The sequence below is a fragment of the Aythya ferina genome (assembly GCF_964211825.1).
Source record: "Aythya ferina genome assembly, chromosome: 6".
NCBI classification, from domain to species: Eukaryota; Metazoa; Chordata; class Aves; order Anseriformes; family Anatidae; genus Aythya; species Aythya ferina.
Window position 1 is genome coordinate 25,649,569 of NC_140303.1, and position 27,842 is coordinate 25,677,410.

The 27,842-nt window shown below is 49.3% G+C and overlaps 1 protein-coding gene and 1 long non-coding RNA gene across 3 annotated transcripts; one reads left to right on the forward strand and one right to left on the reverse strand.

The window, feature by feature from the left end:
• Nucleotides 1–711: 711 nt before the first annotated feature.
• Nucleotides 712–27,588, reverse strand: LOC311438834 (TGF-beta receptor type-2-like). The gene is given in 9 exon segments (XM_084523714.1): nucleotides 712–1,202; nucleotides 4,796–4,923; nucleotides 5,997–6,138; nucleotides 6,485–7,299; nucleotides 9,687–9,889; nucleotides 12,790–12,940; nucleotides 26,301–26,361; nucleotides 26,364–26,433; nucleotides 26,435–27,588. Coding segments are annotated over 9 exon segments (1,923 nt in total). The 5' UTR covers nucleotides 26,575–27,588; the 3' UTR covers nucleotides 712–989.
• LOC311438835 lies at nucleotides 18,498–25,467 on the forward strand. Of its 2 annotated transcripts, XR_014694351.1 has the most exons (3): nucleotides 18,498–19,086; nucleotides 19,231–19,295; nucleotides 20,770–25,467. It is a non-coding gene; the product is annotated as an uncharacterized lncRNA (long non-coding RNA). The 2 variants fall into 2 exon arrangements; XR_014694352.1 differs by lacking the exon at nucleotides 18,498–19,086 and having other exon boundaries at nucleotides 19,177–19,295.
• Nucleotides 27,589–27,842: the final 254 nt, after the last annotated feature.

A 27,842-nucleotide genomic window follows, 5' to 3' on the forward strand; every position in this document is an offset into this window, starting at 1 on the left:
TCCACGGCAGAGTCCATCTGGCTTGGTCCGGTGGTTATGGGAAAGAAAGGTCCCAGCCCTGCCTGATCATGTTTCTTCAGGTTGAGTAACGCGGCGGGGCGTGTGTGAAAGAGCTGCAAGAAGAATTGGCCAAGGTGCCTGTGTTGGCAGGATTGCTGTGGTACCGACCTGCTGCTTGGAGGTGGCTGGAAACCAGACTGGGTACCGGTGGGTGGGAGGGGTGGTGGTGCACAGAACTGTCCTGACAGCCTGCATGGAGGCTTCTGAGGCTGGAGCAGCAGTGCCTGTGCATGCACATTTTTCTTCTATTGAAGAAATTTCACGTGGCCACCTGAATCATTAAGGACACCCAGGAATTCCCCATTTGAAAAGACAAAAAAGTGTGTGTGGGAGTTGCAGCAAATCAGGCTTTGATGAACTGGATTATCAGGTATCTTCACAATGTGTTAAGGATGCCCGATTAACTGAACTACTTCTTGGGTGCTGGCTTTTGTTCCACTGAGATTCATTTCAAGTCACTACCTCATCTTTTTTTCTGCTGCTACAACAGTTTTGTGGGTTTTTTTGTTTTTTTTTTTTTTTTTTTTTTTGTGGGGGGGAAGGGGCATTAAAAGCAGTCAAAATGTTTTGACTTCTGTGGAATAAACAGTTAAAGGAGAAACTTGTGGTGACTGCACAAAAGGACTTCAAAAGATGAACCTGGAGTTCAGGTGCTTATTAATAAAAGATTATTATTTTAAAAAATAATAAAAGAAATGCTTTGCATCATTATACATTTAAAGTAAGTACAAAATCAGTTCATATACACTGTTGCACTTTAACCACAGTATTGATTCCACAGTTCACTATCTGTGGGAGGAAACAGATCTCATAAATAAGTTATGTACTAGATCTTAGTTCTGTTTGGAAAAACAAAGGGAGGCTTTTTCCCGGTGAGCTAAACGCTCCTGGTGCATCCTCCTGTTTCCAGAGGCTTCTTGCCTGCTGGGTCACTGCACGTTTCTGCTCCCGTCGCTGTCCTGGTGCTCCCCGCCCGGGGAGGCCGTTTTGTCGGCCTCGCTGTCCGTGTTGTTGTTGAGGATGTCGTCGCAATCCATTTGTGCCATCAAGTTGAAGCGCTCGGCCACGCAGTGGGCAGTGAGGCGAGCCTCGGGGTCGTGGTCCCAGCACTCGGTGATGGTGTCGCACAGAAAACGCATCCCCTGCGGGTGGAAGGGCTGAAATTAAGGGCTGAAGGCAGGAGGGAGAGAAGCTAAAAGCTCAGTAAAGCAGTGTTTTAATGGGCTTTTGACAGCTTCCTGCGGAAATACTTTTTTTTTTTCTTTTTTTCTTTTTTTTTTTTTTTTCTGCTAAGCTTAAGCACAGGAGGAAAAAGCGTTGGAAATCCATGGCAAGTGCCAATGTTTGTACTGGTACTGGCACCGCTTGGGTCACAGCAGCATCCTCTGCTGACATGGGGTCTGGTCCCAAGCATTTTTCACCCTGCCAGGAAATCCTCCCTGAAAGCTGGAGTGCGATCACTGCGGGGCTTAACCAGGGCCCCAAGGGACTTACGCCCTCCATCTGCTCTCAGTCTTGGCCGAGCACCCTAAAACCAGGAGGGCGAGGGGAGGTGCAGGTGGTGACCCACAGAGCTGGGCGGAGGGGATGGGCAGGGGTAGCTTGAAGGCAAGTTTGGAATTAAAAGTTCAGAATTAAACTTCTTCAAACTGACTTCTTGTTTCAGCGGCTTCCTCAGAGGGCCAGCCATGCCAAATACTCCTTGTAGCATGCAGCTGAACTTTTTTTTCTCACCACAGAACAGCGTCTTACGTGGGGCTGGGGGCTTTTCTGCGTGCTTCAGAACACGTTCAGTTCCTCTTGGCTACAGTGGTTACAACCCCCAGTAATGTGTGTTTTTTTTTTTTTTTTTTCTCCATTGGTGTAGTGATGTGAAGAGTCCCACTATTTTTAATTAAACAGCACTGTTCTGCTGGTATTTCCCCTTTTTTAGCCAGTAGTGCAGCTGCACCAGGAGCCGTGCTGCACCTCCCTTTGACTCTGTGACTCCTATCATGTGCTGTTGCTTTTCTCATCATTGTCAACCGAGGTTGCACCACAGTGGAAAAATCATTATTCTAAATAAAGCGTCATGTTTTTCAGTGGCTTTGTGCATTTCTTAATTTGCAATTAAGAGAACAACAAAGAAAATCACATGAAGATGAAAGAAAAACCACGGGTCTCACGGCGGTGTGCCACAAGTGGCATCTGTCCTGCACCTTCCTCTGAACCCGCTGCTCTGTGCCAAGGTTTGTTGTAGTAAATGTTGTACTAAATCTTCCCTAATGGACCCAGATTAGAGGGAACGGGCTCGTGCACTAAAACTGACAGATGGTGCATTTCAGTGCGCCTGACATCATTCATTTGCTAGCCTAATTGGGAGGATTTGAAGATAATTGATTAACATGCGAAAATGAGCTAGTTTAGCTGAAGCTCCTCAGCTAGGAGATGGCACTGTTAGATTGCTCAGTCACCAGCTCTCCCTGTGCTTGCTTTACGCTGGAATCAGGACGTTTATTTGCAGCTTGCCTCATAAATGTGGTGATGCTCTTTTGACTGCTGCATTTTGTAACGCTTGCGAAGTGGGCTTAGTTTGGGTTTGGTGCTTGATACCCTGGGTTTCTGAGGGATGCTGCTTGCTCTGTCTGGCTATAGTTAGTTTTACAAGTGTATTTTTAGCAGCAATATTGACTTAAGCTCCCAGTGCTCCTTCCTGCCCTGCACCAGCCCTTCAGCAGTGACAGTACAGCAGGCTGATCAGCTGCCTCATGACCCAGCCCTGGGAATTTACCTGACCTAAATAATCACTCTTTTTAATGGCAAAATGAGGTAGAAGCGTGGGCATTTACAAATTGTATGGGATACTTCGGGGATAACGTTCTTTAATGGGCTTTGTTGTGCAGCCTTGCAAGCAGTTGTGCAGCACACTGGGTGAGTCAGCTCTTAGGGAAATTAGTGCTGTGACCCCAATGTCAGCTGAAAATCCTAACCCATGGCTAGCAGTCACTTGAGGGAGCCCTATGCTGAAATGCAGAAGCAGCCTTTAGACCAATGTAAGAAACTGGTTTTCTTTGATGGGACAATCTGCGGGTGCTTCCCCTGCAGATGAGCTCCTCGTCTCCCCAATGTTGGTGTCAGCTTGGAGGCAGCAGCAGGGGCTGGAGGCACCAAGCAGCACGAGCTGGTGGACTTCTGCTGTTTCCCAGCAGATGGTGCTGCCCTGTCTGCATCCTGGGGAGGCTGGTTGGGAAAGGCTGGGAGTATTTCTTAAAGCCGGGCTTGTAGGGAGATGTTTATTAGACCAGCTAATATTAGTCAGAGGCAAACTTTCAGGAACACAACGTGGCTTTTCTGTTCCTCTTCCCCAGTGGCTATTAGGTGGTCTAATAAAAGTCACTGACTTATAAACCTCGCTCTGTTTACGTGCTAGACCAACCCAACTACAGCGGCATTATTTCTCGGAGGTAATTGCAGTCAGCCCTTCTCCAGCTCCGCAAACAGCGCAGTTATGGTTAGGCTCTATCAGAGTGTGATTTTTGACAACCCAAGCCTCTGTATGTTTTTCTTGTGGTTTCAGAGTTTATCAGAGACCCTGGGAGGTGAATGTTTGAGATGAATACTCAAAGGCTTCAAACATGTAGCACTGCTGATTTAAGGTCGTGTATTTTTACTACTTCAAGGGAAAAGGCTGGGTGAACTTCAGCTGTGAATTTGCTGACTGATAAACTCACCGATGGTCCAACAGAAACCACGGATTCATTTGATGCTGGCTGCAGCTTTGGTCAGCCAGGTACCTAGGGGCTTTGGACAAACACCTTTTTGAGAGAGACGTAGGGAATACGCAGCCTTCTAAAATCACGAAACTGTATCTTTCCTCTCAAAAATCTGGCTTTGTGTGCTGTGCAGTCAGTGGAAGCAGTGTGCTTTAGGGGTAGATGGTGCAAAACGATCTGCAATGATCAATGACCGAGCGCTGTGGGGCTCTGTGAGCCAGCAGTTCCAATATTTCAGCTTGTTTTGCAGATGAGCCGAAATGTTGATGAGTTTATGGTGCTCTTCTATAAGACGTGAAATTTAAGAAGTGCCGATTTGGCCAAGATTTGAAAATGTCACTCAGTGTGCCTGTTACCCCTCGTGTCCTCAATGCAGGGAAAGAGAGTACTGCGTGTGGGGAAGAGGACACCGTGTCAGGGCCAGGAGGGAGCCATGTGGGAGCAATATTTCTGGAGCTGGTTGTTCTGGGTGTGTTTGTGGATGGCTTTAACAGCGTATCTCGTTATTGCTGAAGTGTTTCTGTTCTAGAGCGCTGGACTATGCTTCCTGTGCTAAAATGCTGTGCTCTCAGACCCTCTGAGGGCAGAGGCCTGGATGCACCTTCCTCCCCGCCCTGCCTGCTGTGGGAAGGCTTGATGAGAGGGATGGCATGTTCCCTGAGCCATGGGTTTCTGGATGCAGTGGTGATGGCAGAACTGGAGCAGACGCACAGGAGTGGCTGTTTCAGGAGACTTGTGCTGAAGTGCTCTGTTTTGCTGCACTACAGCATCCGTGGGATAGCTGAATGCCATCACTTGGTGTTCCTAGTTCCCAGTTGTGGCCATTTATTCACCAACTAATGTTTCTCTACCCCTTGTTGATGGTTTGAAGTGGGTCTAGGGGGCTTATCTGAGCCCAGGCAGCTGTGCTAATTTGACTGCAGCTTTACTGATTTTCAGTCTGGGTCAGCAAGGTGGGGCAAGGTGGGTTGCTCCTGCCTTACCTGATGTACCAGCCAGCTGCTAGGGATCTCAGGCCGCCCTCTGCCGTGCAGCACGATGTCTCTCATGGTGTCCACGCAGGGCTGCTCCTGGACTTTGGACCCAAAAGGCAGCTCGTAATTCTTTACCTCTGCAAGGAAGTGACAGCAGTGTAATAGGATGGTTTTTGCACACTGACTGCCTTACTTTGGTGTGGCCTACTGGATGGGAATAAATGTGTTTTTATCAGTCTGCAAAAACCATTCTGGAAACAATCTAGGATTTGAACACAAAAGTATAGTGACAGGTTTTAAAGGTGTTTTTCAGACAGGTTGGTCGATCTGCCTGGCCACTTTTCTGAACGTAGGAGTACTGCAAAGGACTTGGTCTTCCTTTGGGTGAAGCGTGTTTTCAGCAGGTAAGATGTGTCATGGGGGTGAAAGACAGGAGAGGCAACCCCAGTTGGGCTGTGGGCAGGGGCTGGGCAAGAGGAGAAATGGCCCCTGCAGAAGAGCAGCCCCAAGTCATGGCAGGCCACTGAGGAGCCCTGCACTGCAGAGGTGAGAGGCCACCCTTTGTCTTTTCTAACCCCAATAGCTTTAATTAGCTTTAATTTTCTGGCCACTCACCAGCACCTTGTGGGCCAAGCAAAGATGCTCGGTTGCTTACATTGCTGCAGCTGCACGATGCAGCTGCACAGGGGGAGTGTTTATACTCTAAAGACAGCAGCTGAAGCCTGATTTGGGGGCTTTCTGATCCCCTAAGTGAAATTCTGGGTTCTGGGTCTGCATTTGCTGAATTTACCCCCCTTGTTCCCATTCTCTTTGCTTTGTAACACTTCATTACCAGGAAATGCTGAGCCCTGGAACAACCACCCCCTCGTCCTGAAGACCTGAGCTGGAGACCTCCCTGAGCCGTCCACCCTCGCTAAGCCTTTCTGCAGCTGCAGCTGGAGGTGTTGGGGTCCCCTCTGCTGCTCCTTGACCATAGTGCCATCCCCTTTGAGCCACAACACATGCAGTGAGTGCCTGGGCAAATGCCATCCCTTGGTGGTCATCAAAGCTGGTGGCAGATCCCACCTGAAACCACATCCTGTGCCTACAGCCCTGCGTCAAGGTGGAACAGTGTCACCAGCAGGGACATGAGGGCTAGGATGGTCGCTGTATGTGTGGGAAGGGAGCTACGATGTACAAGACAAGCCTGGGCGAGACAAGACAAGCCTACCTCCCACCACTTCACATCTGGAGGCCATCTCCCACAGAACGAGGGCCATGGAGTAGACATCCATCTGCTTGAAGGACTCCAGATCTTCCAGGTTCACCCTGGACTCCAGCACCTCAGGAGCCATGTACCTGGCGGTGCCCACCTGCCCACAAAGAAGAGAAGGGTTAGCAGGGGCAGGGGAGCACGCGGGTGAGGTCTCTTGGTGTGGATGGTCCAGTGTAGAGACCACTGCTCTGCCTCCACCAGCCTGCTGTGGCTGTGGGGCTGCCCTCGCTGTGGGCTCTGGAGGTGAGCGCTCCCTTAATGGCCCCAAAAGCAGCACCTGGCAGAGCTGCCCTGTGTAATGGGGCTCATCCCATAGGTTTAAGCTTTGACCACCCCAGGTCCTATCTGTAAAGGCCACATCTCCCACCCAGTGCCACGTGTCTGATGGCATGTGTGGCTTGCAAGGGGCCTCATCCAGGGCGGTGCCCAGGGGCCATACTCGCCTGCCCGCTGTTGGCAAAGTCATCTACCGTCAGGGAGGGGTCGAGGCGTATGGCGATGCCGAAGTCGCAGAGCACGCACTCCTGCTCGTTCTTCACGAGGACGTTGGTGCTTTTGATGTCCCGGTGGGCGATGGGGATTTTCGGCCGGCCGCAGGCGGTGTAGTCGCTGTGGAGGTGGGCCACCCCGTTGACCAGCGACCCCGCCATCTTTTGCAGGTCCATCCAGCTGAGGACGTGGCTGGACAGGTAGTCCTTGAGGTTGCCCCGGCTGTGGTAGGCAGTGATGAGCCAGTACTCCCTGCGGGGCCCCGAGCCCCGGTCCTCGGCTGTGAGGAACTGCAGGACGCTGTCGTGCTTGAGGCTGGCATCTGTGAAGATCTGGCTCTCGTTCTTCCAGGAGGAGTACTCCTCGCAGGGGAAGATCTTCACCGCCACTGTCTCGTACTGCCCCGAGCTGCTGTGGTTCAGCTTGGCCCTCCACACCTCGGCAAACTGCCCTTTGCCCACCATCTCGTCCAGCTCGATGGGCAGCAGCTCGGTGTTGTGGTTCAGGCTGTTGGCACAAGTTGGGCTCAAGCCGGCAGGGCCATCGTCCATCATCACAGACAGCTTCTCGTCCCGCTCCGCCGCCCTGCCCGGCTCCGGCAGCGCCGGGGGCTGCCCCTGCTTCCCACCCCATGCCTTGGCCCTCTTGCGGCGCTTCTGCGTGCGGCAGAGGTAGAAGATGACGGTGATCATCACCGCCACCAGCAGCGGCGGCAGGAGGCTGATGGCAGCCACCGGGATGACCTCCTTGCTCTGCAGCATGGAGTAGCCTGCGGGGAGGGAAGCGGAGAGGAAGGCGCTGCCGTGAGGGGCCCGCGACATCTTGTTTTGATCGCGGGTAGGAGGAAAATATGTGGAGCGGTTAATAAGGCGCAGCCGTTCGTGGGGCGGTAATGCAGGCTGCACACAAATCCCATCTGAGCAAAGGGTAAGAACCCAGATGTATGCAATTATTGCGAGGGCTGTTCATTTTAGGTCTCGAATTCAGGGCTGTTTGTCAAGCAAGGGCTCGGGAGGCCGGCCTGCGCTCAATGGGCTGGGGGTGCCGGACCCCACTGCAGCCACGGCCTCTGTGTGCCGGGGCAGAAATAATGATGGTAAAGCTGAAGCTAGGCTTGAACATATCAAATATCTGAGATTGTTAGGTTTTTAGTTTTTTTTCTGGAGCCCTTCTGTGCATGGAGGGTGAGGAGGGATGCCAGAGGGGAGGACGGGATGGCATGGAGGACCACGAACGATGCTGCCGTAAAGGAGCATCGCTTCAGTGCTGTCCGTGTGGTGTTTATCATCACGTTGCAGCACTGGCACCCATCGACCGACCCTGGGCACGCTCGCTTTTGTTTTATGTATTCTAAGCCCCCGTCCGCCTTCAGCTCATTGGAGTGTGGGGGGAAAAACCCTAACCCTCGCGCAACGTGTAATTGTCTGATGCTTTGATGTTCGCAATTCCTGGAATAAACATGCTGACTTCAGTAGAGATATTCAAGTAAAATCTTACTCAGAGGTTTTTCTGCCAAGTATAATAACCCAGGGGAAGAGGGATAAGAATCATTCCATAAGCAAAACTCTTGCTGCTTGACCTCAGTGTGTGCAGATCATAATTCAGGTTCTGGAAAAACAGAGCGTTTCGCTATTTTACTTGGCAAATTTCAAAAAACGTGCTGCAGCTAATTTCTGCGAGGCTGTGAAAGCGTTTCTAAAATAGGCATCAGGTTCAAACCACAAGATCAACCTAAACTGATATAAATCAATAACTAACTCAGGAATATGTTTATTTTGGAAAGCGCGAGGCCTGGATATCACCTACTGCTTTAATGGCTTTTCCCGATGCTTAAGATCCCATCTCTGAAACGCTGAAGAAAGAGGAGATATTTTTAAGGGCGTCGCGTGCACAAGTCCCGAAAGCAGTGAGTTACCACAGCTTCAGCAAATTCCTTTGTGAGGATGCCCCTTCCCAACACAAACCCCTTGCGATGAGGGGGCTGCAGCATGGCTCCCACCCCTGCCACCAAGAGCAGAGGCAGTGGCTCTGCTTTCTCTGCAAAATACCCTGGGTCTCAGCCCACGCATTGCCCAGTTCTGGGTTTCAGTGTTTTACGTGCTGGTTGGCAAAAGGAGGCTGTTTGTGAAAGTCCTGGCTGGGGGCGGCATTTCCAATGAGCCAGTTGTCATTTTGGTGTGAAATTATATATCCCAGCATCGGCTCTGGGATTTGACTATCTCTCTTTAGAAGTGTGTGTACCTGTTATGTTTGGCTCAGCGAGCAGCAAAGGACTGCCAAATTTAGCATCATTTACTTTCATTAAAAGTGGCTTGTTTGTTCTGAGAATTTGCATTTTATATGCTTTTTTTTTTTTTTTTTTTTTTTTTCTCCCTCTAGCATTGTGGGAGAAGCTGTGCTGCTGGATCGTAGGTTATACTTAGTATCATTTTCAGCATCTCATGAATTATGGAAAATTAGAGGGGATTTGCTTTGCCTCTATTATGGGTCAGATGCCTGATGGGCGCTTGGATAGACCTGGTCCAGTTGGAGCTCTGGAGGTCTGGACAAGGCTCCAGAGGCTGACGATCTAGCTGGTAGCTTTTCCAAAGCACACCACCCTCCTGAGCAACAGACACAAGCTGCCTCTTTGTTTTCCCCAGCGTGCATTTAAAGCTGCTGTAGGGCCTGCAGCTGTGTGCAGGGAGATTCCTGCTGCAGAAGCCCCAGAAGAGGTTGGGAAGGTGATGCCCAGCACCACTGCCTGCTGAGCCCCATCTCCCCAGCACCACCACGCTGCTTGGCCACAGTCTGGTGCAGGATCTGATCTGGTGTGATTTTCTCAAAGCTTTTAGACTGACTCACTCCGGGTTACGTCAGCTTTTGGGTTCCCTGGCTGATTTGCCTCATGTCAAAGGGCGCAGCCTACTGAAGGACACGGTGCATTTTCCATCTGGTGTTCTCAGGACGTGTTTCTTGGAGGGATGGCTGAGCCACTGGCAAACTGCTGGGCTCAGTGAGGGGGTACAAACTTTACCTACCTCACACAGAAGGTCAAAGAAGACACTGCATCTGCTACCGCATTTCTTGGAAATGCAAAGGCCCAACACATGACTTATTTATTGTTAGCTTTGAGTGCTCCTACCCACTTTACATAACACTAGCAAAGCTACTCACCGTTGGTGTGGTTTTCAAATATAAGCTTGTCATTGCACTCCTGCTCGTCCACGCAGCCGCAGATGTAGATGATCCCCTCCTCGCTGGGCTGGTGGGTCATGATGCAGCGCGAAGTGTTGTAGTTTGGGACCATGAGGTTTTCTATGGGACGGTGTGGGTTGTGGCAGAGCGTGCTGATCCTGATGCTGTCATTGTCCTGTCTCCTGCAGGTGCCAAATGAACCGACAAGGGTTAGCCTAGTGGTGCAGCCTTCAGAGAGCAGGCAGCACGGGGTTTCCAGCCCAACATCACCCGAGCATCAGTTTTAAATTGTGTATTGAATGACCTGTTTGTGGTGACTCTGGTATAATTCTTATTATATGTGCCTGTGGGGAGCTTTGTTAAATCTCTTTATCTCTTCCAAATGGTGGAAGAGAAATTTGTAATGCATGCCAAGAGTAGGATCTGAGCCAGGGACTCTGTTGTTTCCTGTAGATAATTCACAAGTTAATAGGTGTTGGATCAGGTAGTGCCAGCCCTAAGGCTCAGTGCCCTGTGTGGGATCTGGGGCAAAATCCCTCCTTTCCCAGTGCCAGCAGCCAGGTCAGGTGCAGGTGGAATTATTCCCTCCACATTGCTGCTGCACGGTCCAAGGGAAACCTCCAAAGCAAGGACAGCCTCTTCCCAACTAGCGCATTATTCTGCTGCAATCCCTGCCTTGGCAGGGCTCCAAACCCCCACCACCTGTGCAGGAGAGAGGCAGGGGACACGGTGATTGTGATGCCTGCCCTCGAGCAATGGCTTGGCTGTGTGCCTCCATCCCCTCGGCATACACGTGTTGGCAGAGCTGGTTGGCCCCATCTCATTGATGAATTCCTGGACTAAATGCTGGTTTTCAAGCACTGTCCTTGGGTGACCACTTATGCCCACCTGCAGGAACAGAGCCATCGGGTAGCTGGTGGGGACTATAATTTAGCAGCTCCAAAGGTCAGAACTTTTATAGAAATAACGTGATGATGATACGGCTCCTGGGCACGTAGGAACTGTAGGGCTGTGTCTGTTTCTAAGCTGTGGAAAGCTGCCACGTGTATAGGGAAATGTATAACATGTATGTTCCTGCTCATTTGCTGGAGATCCCCCATTCTCCCTGTCGCTGCATTGGCTTAACAAGAGGGTCCAACCCAAGTGTGTCCTGGCGCACGGGAGCCCCTTATTTCAGAGCACGGTGAAGCCATCCTTGCTGGTTAGCAGCCCGGAAAAGCCATCAGGGAAGTGCTTTGCTGTGAGGTCTCCTACGCTCACCGTGCCCTGAGTGGGTTTTGGCAGTGGTGCAGCACGTGGGGCAGGCAGCTCGCTTCGGGTGTGGGGGTTGTGGGGATGCGTGCCTCTGACGGCCAAGATGGGGTAAGGTACAGAGCACATGTTATTTTTAATAATGTTGTATTGGGCCTGTGGTATTTGGCCTCTGCATTAGTTTATGGGGAGATAAGCCCAAGCTAGAATCACACTTGTGAAACTCCCACCACAGATCCAGAAAAATGCAGATCACCATCCAAACCCCAGGCGCGAGCTCATCTCCACCCCTCGGTTAAGGTCATGGAGCACCACCAGCAGCCATCATCACGGGCAGCACGGACAACGGGGTGACAGAGAGAAGAGCCAGCTGGGCAGGGAAGGAGCACGTTCAAACTGCATGGCTCTTTGGGCGCCTTGAGGCCAGTCCTGTTGGCAGCCTGGGTGACAATTTTCCCCCAACAGCCGAGTATATTCCCTCCAGAGCTTTTGGTGGCAGCCGTGAGGAGCTGGAGCCAGGAGATGGGATGAGCTGCCATGGAGAGCTGGAGCAGAGCTAACCCAGGTGGTCTGCATGGTGAGCAAGGGGTGGCAGCTGCACTGGGCCCAGCAGACCTTCACCTAAGGAGGATCATTGGGTACTCCTCTAGAGCCAGTGTGTAATTAAGGGCTAATGAGGAGCTAAAAGCAGCTGCCAAGGCAGAACACCAGGGTGTGACCCTTGTTTCTGGAGGAAAATGGAGGTACAGGGAGATTTCACAATGCCTTACAGGTCAGCTGGGAAACTGGAAATAAAACCGAAGAACCCAGATTTGTCATCCTCATCCCACTAAAGTGAGTGAAACATTTGCCTTAGTGCTCCTGGCATTTTCTTGGGAAGCCCAGGTAATTTGAAAGACATTGGCTCATCTATGCAGGGTTTAAGGTCTGCTCCCCATCTGTGTGCAGGGGTAGTTGGGGCAGAGTGGCAGATTTTTCTAGTTTTGGGGGTGGGGGTGGTAAGGGGCATATTTTGTTTGTTTGTTTGGGTTTCTTGCTGGTCTTGTGTTTTTGTTATTTTTTTTTTCAGTCCATAATGCAACAATTACATTGAGGCAAAACCCTGCTGAAAGTGGGGCAGTCCAGTGATCACACTAATTAGCAGGTTGAGATAAAGCCCAGTGATATGTGCTTAGCTGGCTCTCACTCTGGCAGCCAAATTAAAAGGGACGGAGAAGAAAATCACTTTGGGTAGACCCAAAATGGACTTTTGTTTTAGTTTTGCTCATGGGGACCAAAAAGCTGTGGGAGGCGCTCATCCGGGTGTACGTTTGACCCAAATGCTGGATCGTGTTTCCTTTCCAGGCATTTCCAGGAAAAGCAAAAAAGGGTTTTTCCCTGGGGATGATACCAGCAGCTTGGTACCAGCTCCAATTCCCAATTCACTGGATGGGGACAGACCTTCGGGTGCAGATGAGGATTTGCAGCCCCAAACCGGGCTTTTCCCAGCCTGATGCAGGAGGACATCACGGCTTTTGGGGTCAGGTCTGCTGGCTTTGCCCAACAGGCTCAGCCTGCAAAGCTCAATTCAGGTTTGCATGCGTGCAGAGGTCCTGACTGCAGCACTGCATCAGGCATTTATACGCATAATTTATTTAGAAAATAAACCAGTACTAATTATGGGAAAGATCAAATCACATTGCAATTATGCTTACAACAGAGTCGACGGGGAAGAAATAGAAAGCCCTGAATGATTTTGATGTCCAACAGCTCAAGCATGAGCATCCCCGTGAGCGCGTTCCCACAACTCCTTTTTCCCCACATCCCCCTGTTCCCTGGGGCTGCAGCTCACCATATGGCCACGCAGATCTCGTAGGGGTCCTCGCAGTAGGAGTTGAGGTTGCAGTTGCTGTAGCACACCTCCTGCTCGCAGGCCGGCGGCGTGGAGTCGCACCACTTGCACAGGTTGGTCTTCAGGCTGCGGCGGGCACCGGCACACCAGGCTGCGGGGCACAGAGGACAGCATCCAGCTGATTTCAGCAATTCACACGTTGTTGGGGAAGCTGCCCAAAATGACTATTTCCACGTGGATTTGTAGCTTTTGTTTTGCCCAGCTGCTCAGTCCAACGTGCTCTAGCTGGTGGCAAAGCTCACAGCAAGCAGATGCTGCTCTGTTGGCCCTGCGGTGGCAGCTCCCACCGGACGGGAGCAAGTTATCTCTATTTTTATAGGAACTATTCTCAGTTAAGGAATAAATCCCAGCTAAATTTAAACTTCCTGTTAAGGCTGCTAAATGTCTTTTTTTTTTTTTTTTTCCCACTAAAAAAAGAAAAATGAAGCCACTAAATGGCTTATGTAGAAGTACATACTAATAAACATTTAGTCTAAGAAATACATGCAGGAGTGCACAGGTGGGAACCTGAACTACAGCAGCTCTTTTTCAGAGGTGTGGGCTACCTGTACTCCTCATGGAGAATTTTTATTGTGCACAGAGAAGGGTTGCATGGGAAGTTTTAACCACAAACAGGGCTTAAAAATAGTCATTTCTATAGAAAGTCTGCCCAGCTTTAGGTTGCTGCTTCATAAATCCTGTTGGTCCAGGGGAAAGAAAGTTATTTTCCATCTGGATTTGTCCAGAAAGACAACTTTTGGTGCCCAGTCATTGTATGCAGAGATGGAGCCCAGCACCTCTGCTCTCTCCAGGGCTTCCTTCATGCAGTGCCCCAGCAAAAATGGGCTGCTCCCCACTGGCCTTGCTGCTGGGGTTTATTTTGGACTGCCAAGGCGTGAAGGTTTGGTGGGATAATGGGGATGGCCGTGGCCAAATCCATGCCCGCTGGTGAGTCCCTTCCTCCCCTGCCTGCAAAGCCCTTATTGCTTGATGCCCATTAGGGTTTTGCTATTCATTTATTCACACCCATGGGGCTGTCATTTACCCGTTAACACCCCATGTGAGGCTTTGTTGGAGGGCTCAGGGTGTGAGCACAATGCCCGGCATGCGGTGAGGATCCGGGTTTGCGATCACCTGCACTACAAGGAGCAAGGGCTGATGAAAGAGTTAAATGTGGAAATAAGAGCCAGAAATACAGCAGTAACTGGACAAAATTCTTTGGAGACAAATTGTTCTAAACGAGCTCAGCCTGCGATGCTGTTATCTGCTCTGCGAGAAAGGTCAGAGCAGGAATATCTTTTCTTCCCCCCCCCCCCCCCCCCTCCTTATTCTCCTCAACAGAAGTGCACAAAGCCCACTGTGAGTTTCCTCAGAACTTCGTGTCCTTGAACCACGAGCTCGTAGGTACAATTTAGCTGCCACATCACTCGTCTTGGCCCTGATTAGACCCAGATGAACACTTTCAATATTAATACGTGGATGATTTAATAAAGCTGCACGAGCAGTAAAAGTAACAATACGCTTCCATAAAGGGGTTCCAGATGTTGCCAAGGCAAATGCTAAACATCAAAATATAAACTTCAAAAAAAAAAAAAAAAAAAAAAAGAGCTGGATAAGCAAAACTTGGAACAAACTATAAACTAATTAAATGTGGGTTGAGTTTTCCAAAAATAAATTGAAGCCATAAGGATGTGATGTGAGCCAATAAATAGTACAGTTAGTCAAAGTTATTGTGGAACAAGGGTTGGAAAGACGGTTTGAAGTCACCGATGAGGTGGGCTCACAGTGAGTTTGGCTTCTTATCAATAGGAAGGCTTGTTCTCCTGTGCACGAGAACGGCATCAAATCTCCTGCTATCTATAACCAGGACCCCGGAGAGGCGACGGGGGGAATACAAGACAATTTTCAAGCAGGCAAAAGAAGGGAAAAACTACACCAAAAGTGCCCGCGAGAGCTGCAGGGCTGATACCACCATCCAAGCATGTCGGGACGTCTTTCCTCCTGCCTGCTGCTGCCCACAGGGCATCCACGCTCTCCTGGAGGGCCAGTTGAAGCATGGATGCTGGGATGTGAGTGGTATTGGCGAGGAGCAAGCCTGGGTGTGAGGAGGTGGAAGCACGGCATGTTCGTTACGGCGAAGGAGACAGCGCTTTGTAGCCAAAGTGATGGCATGCTCAGGCAATTCGCTTCACTGCAGAGTGGAATGAGTGGTTTTCATTCTCAAATTGTGTCTGCTGAGCTGTTTTGTGGCAACCCAACAGCAGAGGGGTGTAAGCAAAGGCACTCAGTGCGAGATGCTGAGGCACACACTGTCCATCTTCTTCCCGAGGTGGAAGGGACCAAGGCTTCTGCCAGGCAGGACCTGCTCAGGTCTCCTCCTTATGCCCATTACGCTCCATCTTTCAGTACTAAATTGCACTTAAATTGCACTTAATATTCAAGGACAAAGAACAACTGATCATTTTGGGTCATAAGCACTTCGCAGGGAGGCTGGCCTCTTCCTTTCTGCGTGTCTGTGTGCATTGGGGCGCAGCTGGTGCTCAGCCAGCAGTTGTACAAGGCTTCCTCACTGCTCCAGGAGCTCTCTGCATCCTCTTTCTACAGCAGGTCAGCCCTGAGCCCCAGACTTTGTGCTGGGGGGAGACAGATCCCACTCTAACCAGTGGGATTTTGGAGCTCTGGCATCTCAGCTGGCACCACAGCTGGAGGGCTGGGCACAGAGGGTGCACCCGGTGGGAATGCCCACTGTTTTGGAGGTTCATATCAGGGCTGGGATGGGGCAGGGACCCCCGGGCAGATCGGCGGGTGCAGTTGGAGACGTGGGTGCAGCACAGGATGCCAGGCTCAGCCACGAGTCCTCCATCCACTCCCAGCTCAGGACGAGGCTTTTTGCCGGGCCGTCGTCCACAGCTAATGACATGACTGCATAATAACAGAGCTGCTCATAAAATTATTATGAGAACAAACAAATTCCTTCCCTATTATATACAGTACTTGTTTTTGAGATTAGAACAGCAGCAGGGCTGATGTGCTGTGGTTGCTCGCTGACCCACACGTGAGACCTCCAGGATCTGCCCCCATTACTTCCTAGCTGCCACGGGCAGGATGCAGCAGGGCAATTCCTACATCCCTGATTTCCAGGGGATCCCTACAGGGCCAGACATCCCCATTGCAATTGTCCGGTGTGATCTGCCCAGCAAGGACCCTGGGTTTCCTCGTTTGGGGAGCCCAAATTGAGTTGAGAGAACTCAACACCCCTCTCTCTGCACATGAGGCTCTGCGGGGACAGCGGCAGCACACACACTGGGCTCGGGGGAGCAGCTCTGCCCTCAGGTCTGTGGTCCTGCACAGTCCCACAGAACAAATACTGTACTTGGCAGCGGACGTGTGGAGCGAGGAGCGAGCCAGTAACGTTTCCTGGTGAATAAAAAGGGGCTGATTTTGATTGCATTAGACATCAGTGCTTCCCCGTGCCAAAAAGACACACAGTATACATTTCTGGTTTATTTGGACCTTCTTCAAACAGGCTGGTAACTGACTTATTCTACCACTTATTTTTTTCTTTGTAAAAATAACCCCTTAAATTAAGTGTTTAGCAAATAATGCTTAGTCCTATTACAAAGTAAATTGGGTATGGACTGTACCAGCTGACCTCTCAAATCTCTTTCAGATGCTTGAATTACATCATGATCAAACTTCTCCCCAGGGACAGACGAGCTCTGCCGAATATTGTCTGTCCTTCTGCTGGGGCAGTCTCCGGTGTTGCTGGGGTACCTTTTGCAAACCAGCGATGTGTTGGCACAGCGACCTTGTATTGTTTTGGGGTGCTGGGTCATATCATGGCGAGGTACCTGGAGCCAGCAAGGAGAGGTTTCTCTTCAATTTTGGTCAGCCAGTGTCTTGCCTGTGGGTGAGGACAGGGCAAGCGGTTCTCCATCGGCTCGTGGAGCTGCTCATCTCCTCTGGCCACCTCCATATCCATCTTGTTCCTGCCCAAGGCACCGAGCTGGGCAGGGCACGTTCCCTGTGGGGGACCTCGAGCTCCCTGCCCCAGACCCCATTCTCCACCCCCGGGGCTGCTGGAGCTGGGTTTGGGGCCGGCTGGGAGGGCTGCGCGGGCGATCGTCGCCCATATTGTGCTCTCGCTCATGTTTAAAAACAACAACAGCTCAACTGACTCATAGATCCTACGGCCTCTGAGTCATTTCTTATTTCTGGATTTCACTGCTCTGCCCTTTGCAATGAGGGGAGTTGCATGCACACTCACACACACACACATCAAGTTCACATTTGTTTTTCCCCTATAAAAACAAAACGATTTCCATACCATTAATGAAACAGAAATGACTTGCCTTCGCATACCCTGGCTTTTATTTTCCATTGTATAAACTGTGCAGATGAAATAACGATGGCTGTAAAGTAAACCTTCTCTCTCTCTTTTTTCTTTCTTTTTTTTTTTTTTTTTTTTCCTTTCCCTTTCCAGGCAGCCTCTTTTCGAAATAGCAAAGGGAGTCACTTACAGACTTGGCCCCAGCGCTGCGCCTGCTGGGATTAACCCCTGCGTCCCCAGCTCTGCTCTCTTTGCTGCGAAACCACCGCAGGGCAGAGGCAACGCCAGCCCCAGCACCTTGCGGGGTGCTGTCCAGGGTGCAAAGGTGGCAGGAGGCAGAGCAGGGCACAGAACGGGCAGGGAAGCTCGGGGAAGGCAGAGGAGACCAGTGCTGACACCTTGGCCAAATGTCCCCTCTTCTCCACACCACCCTGCGGCCACAGCCTGCGCTAACCAACCACCAAATCCCACTCTTGCTGCTTACAGGGCTGTTACACCCTTTACAAAGCACCCTGAGGACAATCAGTGGGGGCAGTGGTGCCGCTTACAGGGGCAGCAGATGCAGCTGGAGCTGGGCATGCAAGCACGTGCTTGGGAGAGCAGGACGGGTGAGCAGCACGGGGATGCCCCCTGAGCATTGCCTGCAGTCTGTGCGTCCCCAGGGCTCCCAAGCCCAGCACAGCCCCTTTTCCTGCTCATACAGCTCGTGGCCCCCAGCACCAGGTCAGGCCTTTTGCCAAAAGCCAGTGGCCGGGCGGGCTGGTGACACAGCTGAGATACCGTTACTCTTCCCAGACTGGGCGATGTGTTTTATATTATTTCTCTTGGATTTATTAAGCATTATGTAACCAGCTAACCGATCCCGCATGCTACAAAATCGCTGCTGATTTCATGTCAGTGGAAAGTAAACAAAAAGTGTTCTGAAGTGGCAGGGCTGAAATTCATTTCCACGTTCAAAGCAACCCGTGGAGGATTTTCCCCATCTCCTCACCACCAGTTTGCATCCTGGCTCTGCTGCAACCCATCAGAAAAGAGTTATGGAAAGATTGCATGTTGCACACAACAGGGTGTTATAAACAAATCCTCTCTGGTCACTCTCCGCACGAAGTGATTAAGATAAAGGTTATTTCACTTAATTATTTTTAAGCATCTTTGTGGATTTTTCTGATACTCGTTGAAATGGGTTGTGCTGGTGTGTTGTTTGTCTTTCAGCTGGGCGATTCCTCTGAATATGAAAATCACTCACCAAAGAAGGTTTGGCATTAAAGTTTCAAAAAGAAACAAACAAATGAAGTCCTCGGGTCCTGGAGCTCAGCAGGACCCCATCCAAAGTGGCAGGGAGGCACTCTACATTGCTCAGCTTTGGAAGGATTAGAAGCAGCAGGTGAGGCAATAATGATGCCTCCAAAAGCATCAGGTGAGGCAAAAACGTTGCTGGTACTGGCAAGTATCTGCATGGAGCTCTTCCAGGGGCTCTTCTTGCTGCTGTTAGAGACCACAGACATCGTCCCTGCCACTAAAGCCAGTTTGCATGCAGAGAAGTGGAATGGGTAAAGGCAGGTCAGGACAAGAAGCTGCCTCCCCGAGGCAGATGGAAGCAGATTTTTCAGGACAAGAAGGTGCCTCCCGGCACAGCATGGCCATGCAGGGCTGGTTTGGGCTCACCGTGTCACAAGCCACCGCAGAGACCACTGAGGACATAAGAGCATTAGCTTGGGAGCTAGGTGGTGGAAGGTAAGAGCCAACCAACTGCGTGACGTTGTTGTCATCACTTTTGTTGTTCTCATTTCTCCAGGCCCATCAACAGCATATCTTGTCTGCTTTATTTAACTGCAGCTTCTGCACCCCTCCCTCAGGAAGATGCAGCAGAGAGTCCCCGCTCTACACAGAAAAAGCAGCAACGACAAAGCCAACAGCAAGATAAATCTGTGAGTCTGTTGCAGACATTGCTCGGCCTTTGACTATTGCTATCCAAGAAAAAGCGCAGCTTTTTTTTTTTTTTTTCTTTCTTTTTTTTTTTACCATTATCATCATATTATGCCTTAAAATTTAGTTCTGTGTATGTTTTACAGGCTCTGCAGGAACCTGGATCTCCATGAGCAGATCAAAGCCCAATTTAAAGATATCATCCAAATAGGTAAATGTGTCAGAAACATTATCTGGGTCACATTTGGGTGACAGGGCTCACTCTGTTTTAAGTGCAAATGGTTTGCTGATGGTTTAGCTGAACTTCCTGAAGAGTGTTTGAAATTCCTGGCACACGTTCGATTTGCCATCTGTTAGGAGGACTTTGATGAGCCCACAAAGAGACATTTGACCGGAGCTGCACTTCATATCTCGTGTGGGCTCCTGTGACTGACCAGTTTGCATTTTTTGTGTTTGCATTATTCTGATTCCCTGAGTGCTTGGAGGGAGCGGGGCGTGCAGGGGGCTGGGTGCTGAGCAGAGATGTGCTGCTCGTTCTTCGCCAGTGTGCTGTCATCATCTTGTTCCAGCACTGACTATTCTTTATGTCTGCTAACATTATTATGTATAGTCAAGTTATGCCCTCATTTAGACCGGATCTGACAGTAATTAAGTAATTTGTACTGTCAGAGGGAACTTGAACTTGAGGGTAGCCTGGATACAGATGCTAAAATCTTCCTTGCTTTTCTGAAGGCATCTCCTCTTTAGCATGTAGGTACGTAAATTGGTCTGGTCTCCTCTTTCATCTCTTTCCTGAAGACTTAAAAAAAATCTCTTTTATGACAACAGTATCAAAATCTCTTGAAAAACACTGTCCAATAAGGTTGAATTCAACCTGAATATTTTTCCGAAATAGAAGAGACCACTCACAACCTGGTCAGAGGGCAGGGGATGCGGTTTGGGCTGAACGCAGACTGTGAGGATTTTTGCAGGAGTGGGACCAGGGCTTTGCAGGAGAGCTGCTGATGAGGCCTGAGGTGCATTTTTCCTGCACATGAAAGCAGTGGGAGCTCATACATGTGTGCACTGCCTCAGGAGAGAGCCAAGAGCAGTCAGAAAATGTGACTGTGTGCTGTGGGATGAGCCCAGCCCCCCAAAAATTCTCTGTGCCTCTGGTGGGAATTTCTGCCACCATTTTCTACCAGCACCACCAAGTGCCTTTTGACATATTAAAGACACAACAGGAACTGGGCTCCCGAGGGATCCATTGGTCTGATTTCTGTGGATGCCCATACCCTGGGTCTATGTGGAACAGAATGATTCATTCGGCTTCTCATTGCTTAGGGCTCTGTGTCACTTCCCACTGTAGGGCGAGGGGTCTTGTCTGCTGTCGTGGACTGGCTGGGGCTAATTTTGGGATAGATCTAGCGTGGAAAAAAATAGCTTATGCAGCAAGGCAGCAGCTGATTAAGCCTCTTCCACTTTGGATGCTGGTGTTCAGATGCTCCCAGGCAGTGAGAGTTATCCAGCGACATCAGGCAGATGTCCCACGTTGTGTCCCAGCTGCGCCGAGCAGCGACCCATTGCATCAGACCCTTGTCAAAGGGACACGGGGGTTTGCTCTGCACGGGCACAGGATAGCTGTCTGGTTTGGGATGGCTGAAGCTGAGGGGACCAATGCTCAGTGTTTGCATTTTTGCTTGTAGGAAAACGCCCCACAGGACTGTAATAACCAGCAGTCCAGGAACTTCAGCAAATGCCTCTGGGCTTCCCAGAAGAAGAGGTGTAAGAAAAGATTCTTGTTCCCAAAAGGAGTTTTGGAACCATGGAGTTAAAGGGACCACCTCCATCCACAGTGTGGCAAGGTGAAAGGCACAGCAGCAGGGCCAGCATGTCCAGCATGACACTGCTCCAACCACTTTGGGGGTCCTGGCCAAGGTGTGGGTCAAACTGGGGTTCTGCAGAGTGACCCCCACAGCTCTCCTCTGCAGCTCCTTTCTGCTGATAGCTGCAAATTGCACACTGGAAATGTCAAAAGGTTGGTGTGTTTTTTTTCTTTTTCCTTTTAAATCTTGAATCCAGCTGTAAATAATCCTGTCTAATGAAGGGTAAGACTTGGGTTAAGGTATATTCCCAGAGCTTCTCGAGCCCGTGTGGGCAGTAGCCCTGTGTTCAGTGTAGACGGAAGGTTGCAGGGCACAGCTGGATGAATTAATTGCCCCACAGATGAGATGCATTTGCTGTGGTATAAATCAGCTGTCGCTTGTCAGGCATGTTCCTGGCTTATCAATGGGAAGCAAAACATTGCGGCGTAGCAGCTCCATGAAAGGCCATGTCCTGGAGCGGCACAATTGGTGGGGGCACAGGCTGCAGAGGGGATTACAAGATAAGCAGGCTCTCCCACTTCTCCTAAAAGCTAGACAGCTACCAGCAGCTGGCAAGAGAATTCCAGCCCTACATGGGCTGTAATAAGAAGACGAACCAACAGGAGAACAAGAAATACGACTCTGATGGACCTTACAGAGCCCTTCTGGAAGGAGGATCACAGTGGTCTTCTCCGAATCCAGGGATGTGCATGTGGGACGAGGCAGCTTGCAGCCGCCCCTTCATTTCCCGTGAAGGTCCCTAAGGAAATGCCATCCCACAGCTGGGGGCCAGCACCGAGGAGATGTCGCTCCACCCCCCAGGGCTGATAAGGTAGGCAGCCATCTGTGGTGTTACCTTGTCTGCCAACAGAGCCTCTTCCCACCTGAGGCTTCCACTTGGCGCACAGCATTAAGTGTGAGATGTGGAAAGAGCAAAGTGTGGGGGAGCTGCTGGTTTCATCGCCTTGGTGGGACTCTTGGTGGTTCTTTTGTTTTTTTTTCATAGTGAGATCAGATGTGGCACTTCCCTAAAAACATGGCAATCCACGGGAGAGTTCATTAGTCTGTGGCAAGTTGCAGCACTGAGGAAGCTGGCGGAAAGCAAATGTTATTGCAAGGAGTTATCACTAAGGGGAGAGGAAAACATGTCCCAAGGAAATAAACTCGATGGAGCAAAAAGTGGAACAATATAAAGCTATAGAGGACAGGCACTAGAGTTGAATACTTCCTCAGAGTGAAAGCCCCCAGTCATCTGTTTTTAATGCCAATGATTGCTTTCTGCCTGTTCAGTGAATACGTGGGACACATCTGTTCAGGACTCCGCCTCTAATAGGACAGCAAATATCACGACTGCAGCTGGCTGAACTTTTTTACCACCATTACACAAAAATGTCTTTGTGATCATCGTCCAATATTGATAACAGCACCAAGAGCAAAAATCAGTTTTGCTTTTTTTTTTTTTTTTTTTTTAAAGTGTGTTTTAATTCCAAGTGCCATGGGGTTATATCTCAGAAAGGACTTTCCCCTGAAAACAAATAAACAGACAAGCAAAAAAAAAAAAAAAAAAAACAACACTAAAATGTAGATTTGAGCAGCTCTAATGACGACCGGCCTGCCTCAAGTCTGAGAAAAGTTTAAGAAGCAAGGAGAAAGGAGATGCCCACTTTCCTAAGTTTGACACAGCTGTATGCTGCAAACTTTCTTGGCCTTGAGTCTCCATCCAACTTGTACCAGCAACCGAAAAAGCAGCATCAGGCTTGGAGAAGTGTTAAGGTGGATGAATCACGCTCTTGCTGAGTCTCATGCCAGTTAAAACATTGCAGAGGACTTTGGTTTGGGATTGTCAGGGTTTTCCTTGTGCTTTCCCCTTTATTTACCGGAAAATATATTGCTACCAAGTCAAAGCAGAACACAGTGCTTCTTGAGAAGGACTGGTGTAGCCAGACCTGCCACTGAGGAGGGCAGCGCCCATGTTCACACACTGCATGGCCTGGGAGAAGAGCCTTGGGCCACAAAGACCCTCTCTGCATACGGATGAATCTGCTTGTGAGGCAGCAGGTGACTTCTTCTCCTTTCCTTTATCTTCTCACCCAGGTTTCTGCCTCTGAGTTATTGTGTGTTGCTGTTGGGGTGTAATCCTGGTAGGTCTCCTGCCTGAGGACCAGGCTGGTCTTTTGGTGACAGTGCAGCCCCTAGTTTTAGCTCTGGTGATCTTAGAAATAAGAGACCAACTTCTTCAACAAGCTGCTTGAGGAGCATGGGATAGGTCAGAGAATTCTTGGGCAGATCAAAAGGCAGAGATGTTTTTCTAATAGCCCTGGGGCTCCCTGTCATGATTTATGAATTATATATGCTCCACATCTTTAGCCAAAGAGACTCAGAGGGAGAACATGGGTTGTTTATTCAAGCAGGAATGAGTGTGTGGCTTCAGAGAGCCACCATCCACCAAGAAGTACCATCTCCACATCTGCAGAGCCATCGCAGTGCAGAGGTGTTCATCCAGCCGCCATCACTGTGCTCCTCACCACAGATCTGAGGTACAACCGCAGGTCCTGAGTGAACTACTTGCTGAAATTCCTGGGCAGATGTTCTCCTCGGAGCTCTAGCATATCCCACGGGGCACAGCTCTCCTTTGGCGAGTGCTACGTGCCTTGGCAGGCTTTGAGTTTCATGTCCTCCTTTGGAGGCTGGATGCCCAAAGGTGAGCTGCTGGGTTCCTTGAGCTGTCGTCACAGTGGTGACGAGGGAGGCTTTCCAGATTCTGATGCAAAACAGGACAGGAAAACTCCTAATTATGAGGCCAGAGTGTTTCTGTGTGCTCAGTACAGTAATCTCCGTATCCAGTCTGTGACTTCTGGATGGGTTGTAGTCCATCTAGCAGATAGTCTTGCAGTCACTGAAGGCTTTGAGCAACAAAACCCCACCACATCCTGAGTCTGAGTAATTACCTGCTGGAACAACTTTGCTATTTTGTGATCTAACACAAAAGCACCCGGTTTCAGCTTCCAGCATGTAAATCTTGCTTTTCCTTTGTCCGATAGAAGAGGAAACCCTCTGCCAGAAAGCATCTCTCTGGGAATTTTTTGTGAGCAATGACTACCTCACCTCCCAGCTCCCTTCTGCAACAACTAAAGGCACTTAAAGCTTTCAATCCCTACTGTAGGACAGGTTTTCCCATCCTGAACGATCTTTGTGTTATTTTGTTGCAGGTCCCTCTGCTAGGTAAATCCAGAGCCACTTGCTGGAGGTGACTGGGGGAGTCAGGGAAATCCAGCAGCTGAAATTTCAGCAGTCAGGCTATAGCCCTTTTTTCCACCATGTATGGACCAAAGCGATTGGAGACGCTGCTTGATGACCACTCAACCCTGCTGGTGATTGAAAGGATAGAGACAGACAGCACAGAGCCCACCTTGTCTCAGCCATCCTGGTGTGACCCCTTAGAGAGAACAACAAGGTCCCTGAGGACACCCAGCTGGTGCTGAGGGAGCTCTTCTGGGATAGCTGGGACACCATCATGGCCATTTTCTCTGCAGTAATTCCTAAATCTGTGCTAGGACGAGTGACTTTGCTGCTGTCACCAACCCACCGCTGTCACTCTTTGCGGAGAGGCTGAATGACTGGTGGGATTTGTTGCGTGAAGAACAACCAAATGTGCATTTTCTGCCATTTTGGGAAACTTGCTGTTTCCTCTTCTCTTAATGCCAATGCAATGTGGGCCCCCCAGGCACTTCTATTGTCTCAGAGTCACTGTAGGGTTGATACTAACACTATATGTGATGGATGGGAGGTAACCCCAGTAAACATTTATCACAGTTGAGCTGAATCAGACAGTGAGAGAGTGCGCCTTGGCTTATTTTTTTTCCCCGTACCAAGACAAATGTTGTCATCATATCATTCACGTAACCTTTCAGATGAACTTAGTAATCATGATATGTTTTGGTTTGGCTTCTTACAGATTAAAACCCTGCCTTTCAGAAAAAGGAAACCATAAGTTAAATAACTCCAAAATTAGGTATTTCTGAAGGATAATTAGTGGTCTTCTTTCTTACCAAAAACAACCCAAGACTGTGCTTTAAATAATGCCTTGTAATAATTCCTTCAGTGCTGTTCCAAATGTGATTAATTTAGCAGGATGTTATCAGTATAGCATCCTACATTTCAACCCATACTTTAGGGTATTATCTACAGTAATGACTACTACATATTTCTGCAACTCCTTGGAAAGTCAGCCTCGGCTTATGTTGTAAATCCCCCCATCTGGGTCTCCCTGCTTCAGCAGGCTCACCAATGATTGTATTTAATACATGCAAATTACTGACTGACCGTATGCCTTGATTCCCTATTTCAGTAGATAGGGGGACCCATGGAAAGTGGATGCAGATACAGATCCCTGCCCCCAGTTATTTCAATTGCATGCAAATATACGGGCAGTATAATCCTAGCACTTCATTGCTTTGACTAAAAAGCAATTTTATTTGCATGAAAAGTTCTGTAGTGAGGAGAACGGGTCTGTGTTCGTAAAAGAGATCACTGCAAAAAGTGCCATTGTCCGTGCAAATACATAAATAGATACTATATAGGGATATATGTGTGTATACACATACATCGGCATTGTATATACAGAAAGACACACACACATACTTAGGAGATGTGTATATAACACTCACTTATATACAAATCTATTCCCTGTTATGAAACAATCATCGAGATATAAACAAGAGAATTTAAGCCATGGATGGGCACGTTTTCAAGTGCTGCTGGAGGGTTTTATCTACAGTCCTGAAGAAGTGCTATCAAAACCTAAACAGGGCACTTATTACAAAGAAGTCTTTACGTAAGTGCTGGAAAGGTTTGCCGAATAGCCAGATGTTGTTGCAGAGACAGTTCTCCTCCCCCTCTCCCTGCTTCTTTCTGACTTTAACAGTTCGATTAACTTTGCACATAAACTGGGGCTGATAAAGCTGAAAACTCCACCGCATCTGGACACCGTTGAAGCCAGATCATTCAACGGTGCACATTAGTCGCCTTTAATCTCCCTTGAGAAAGTAAAAACTTCCACCAAGTCGTGCTGACCTATGCATATACTCCTGCGCTGTAAACACTGACATCTGGGAGCTGCTCTCGGTGAGCACGCAGCGATCTCCACCAAGCCAAGCGCTCGCCCTTCGCTGTACGACAAACCCGCAGCTGATGCCGTCGGAGCAGGGCTATGACCAGCTCGCTACGAAATTCCCCTTTATTTCCAACCCTCCAGCTAACTGCCATCAGGGGACAAATCAAAGGTTTGCTATTTTTCTGGGGGAAGGAAAAATAAACGACTTCTTTGCGTACGCTGGTTAACGACGCCTAAGCAGAAACATATCTCTACTCACAGAAGGACAGCAGCAGCAAGGAAAGCAGACCCAGTCTCCTCCAGCAACCCATTTTCTGGATCCCGCCAGTGACCAGGAGCCTGGCTTCACGGTGTTGACCCGTTCATCTTCCCGTGCTCTCCTGCCTCGCTGCTGTCAACTCAGCAGCCCCGAACTTGCGAGGCTGCTGGCCGGGCTGGCTGGGAAGGCGGACCCAGGCGCAGCAAACCCAGCTGTGCGTGGGGTCCGCCCAGGAACTGCAGCTCATGAAGAAACTCAGCCCCGTTCTCCTCATGAAATATATACAGATATGGGAGGGGGGGAGCTGGGGGGAAGAGCTCCGGCTCCGGGAAAAGGGTTTGATTTCTCCAACAACGGCACTGAGCTGCTTCAAGCAGCCCAGGGAACTTCGGAGGGGACCTAATGCCTACTGCCCGCATCTAATCAGAGCAGCATGGGCACAGCTGCACACCTCTTTCATCGGAATAAAACACGGAGGGGAACGCTTCTGTATCTTGACCTGTCATTAATTTGCTGATTTTTCCCCTTTTAGACATAAACTCTGTCTTTTAAGTAAGCTTCAACGGGCTCTGCTTTTCATAGGGATAACTGGAAGGTTTAGGGCAACTTCTTCAGAAAGACCACATCACTATGAGCTTAGCCTAAAGTAGGTGCTTTCAACCCATTAAAGCAGCAGGATTTAAACATATCCTTATATGTTTTCCTGAATCAGGGCCTAAAATAATAACTTGGAGCCTTTAAATAGCTGCTTTCTCCCCAAGATCTCAAACTGCTGTACAAAAACTTGTGAGAAATATTATCCCCACTTACAAAAGGGAAACTGTGAAACATGGCAGAAATCTGACTGGCCTTGGTTGTTAACACAATCAATCAGCAGCAAAAGTAAGAGTAAAATCCTCAAACTCTTGCCCTATGATCTATCCCCATCCTTCAGAGCATGTTAAGATAATGATCAATGTAATCGAGTGGGGCAGAGAGAGAGATGATGTTATTAAGATTTTTTGCAGCTGAAAGCCTGCCCTAGGGTACGGCTAATTTTTTACAGCTATTGATAGATACAGCTATCGTTCAGAATTCTGTGTCAGTGAGTCTCCGGCTTTCTATTTGTCCATTTCACATTTCATTTTTTAGTTCATTAATCAGTGTGTGGAGTATACACGATGTGGATACACATGTGCTTGCATGTATGTGGATGCGTGACCCGTGAGCATTTTGCTCAGCTGGAATTGGAGTGCTGGGATTTGTATGGTCCTTTCTTTGTATGAATCGTTCCAATAAACTGTTTTGTGTATTATTTATGTAAATTGTGCTCTTAGGGAGTTAAGTTACAGTATCTTTTCCTTTCATCTGTACTTTTAACAAAAAGGGGGGTGTTAGGTGGGGTATAGATATGGCTAATAAATACATGGCTATGCCATGGCCACAGAAGCACATCTCTGCAGAGAGCTGCTTGGTGTGCTCCCTGTTGTTTCAGAGTGCCCAGACATGGCTTAGCCTGTCCTTCATGGATGCCTTCTGTCCTTACCATCGGCTCACGTCCTG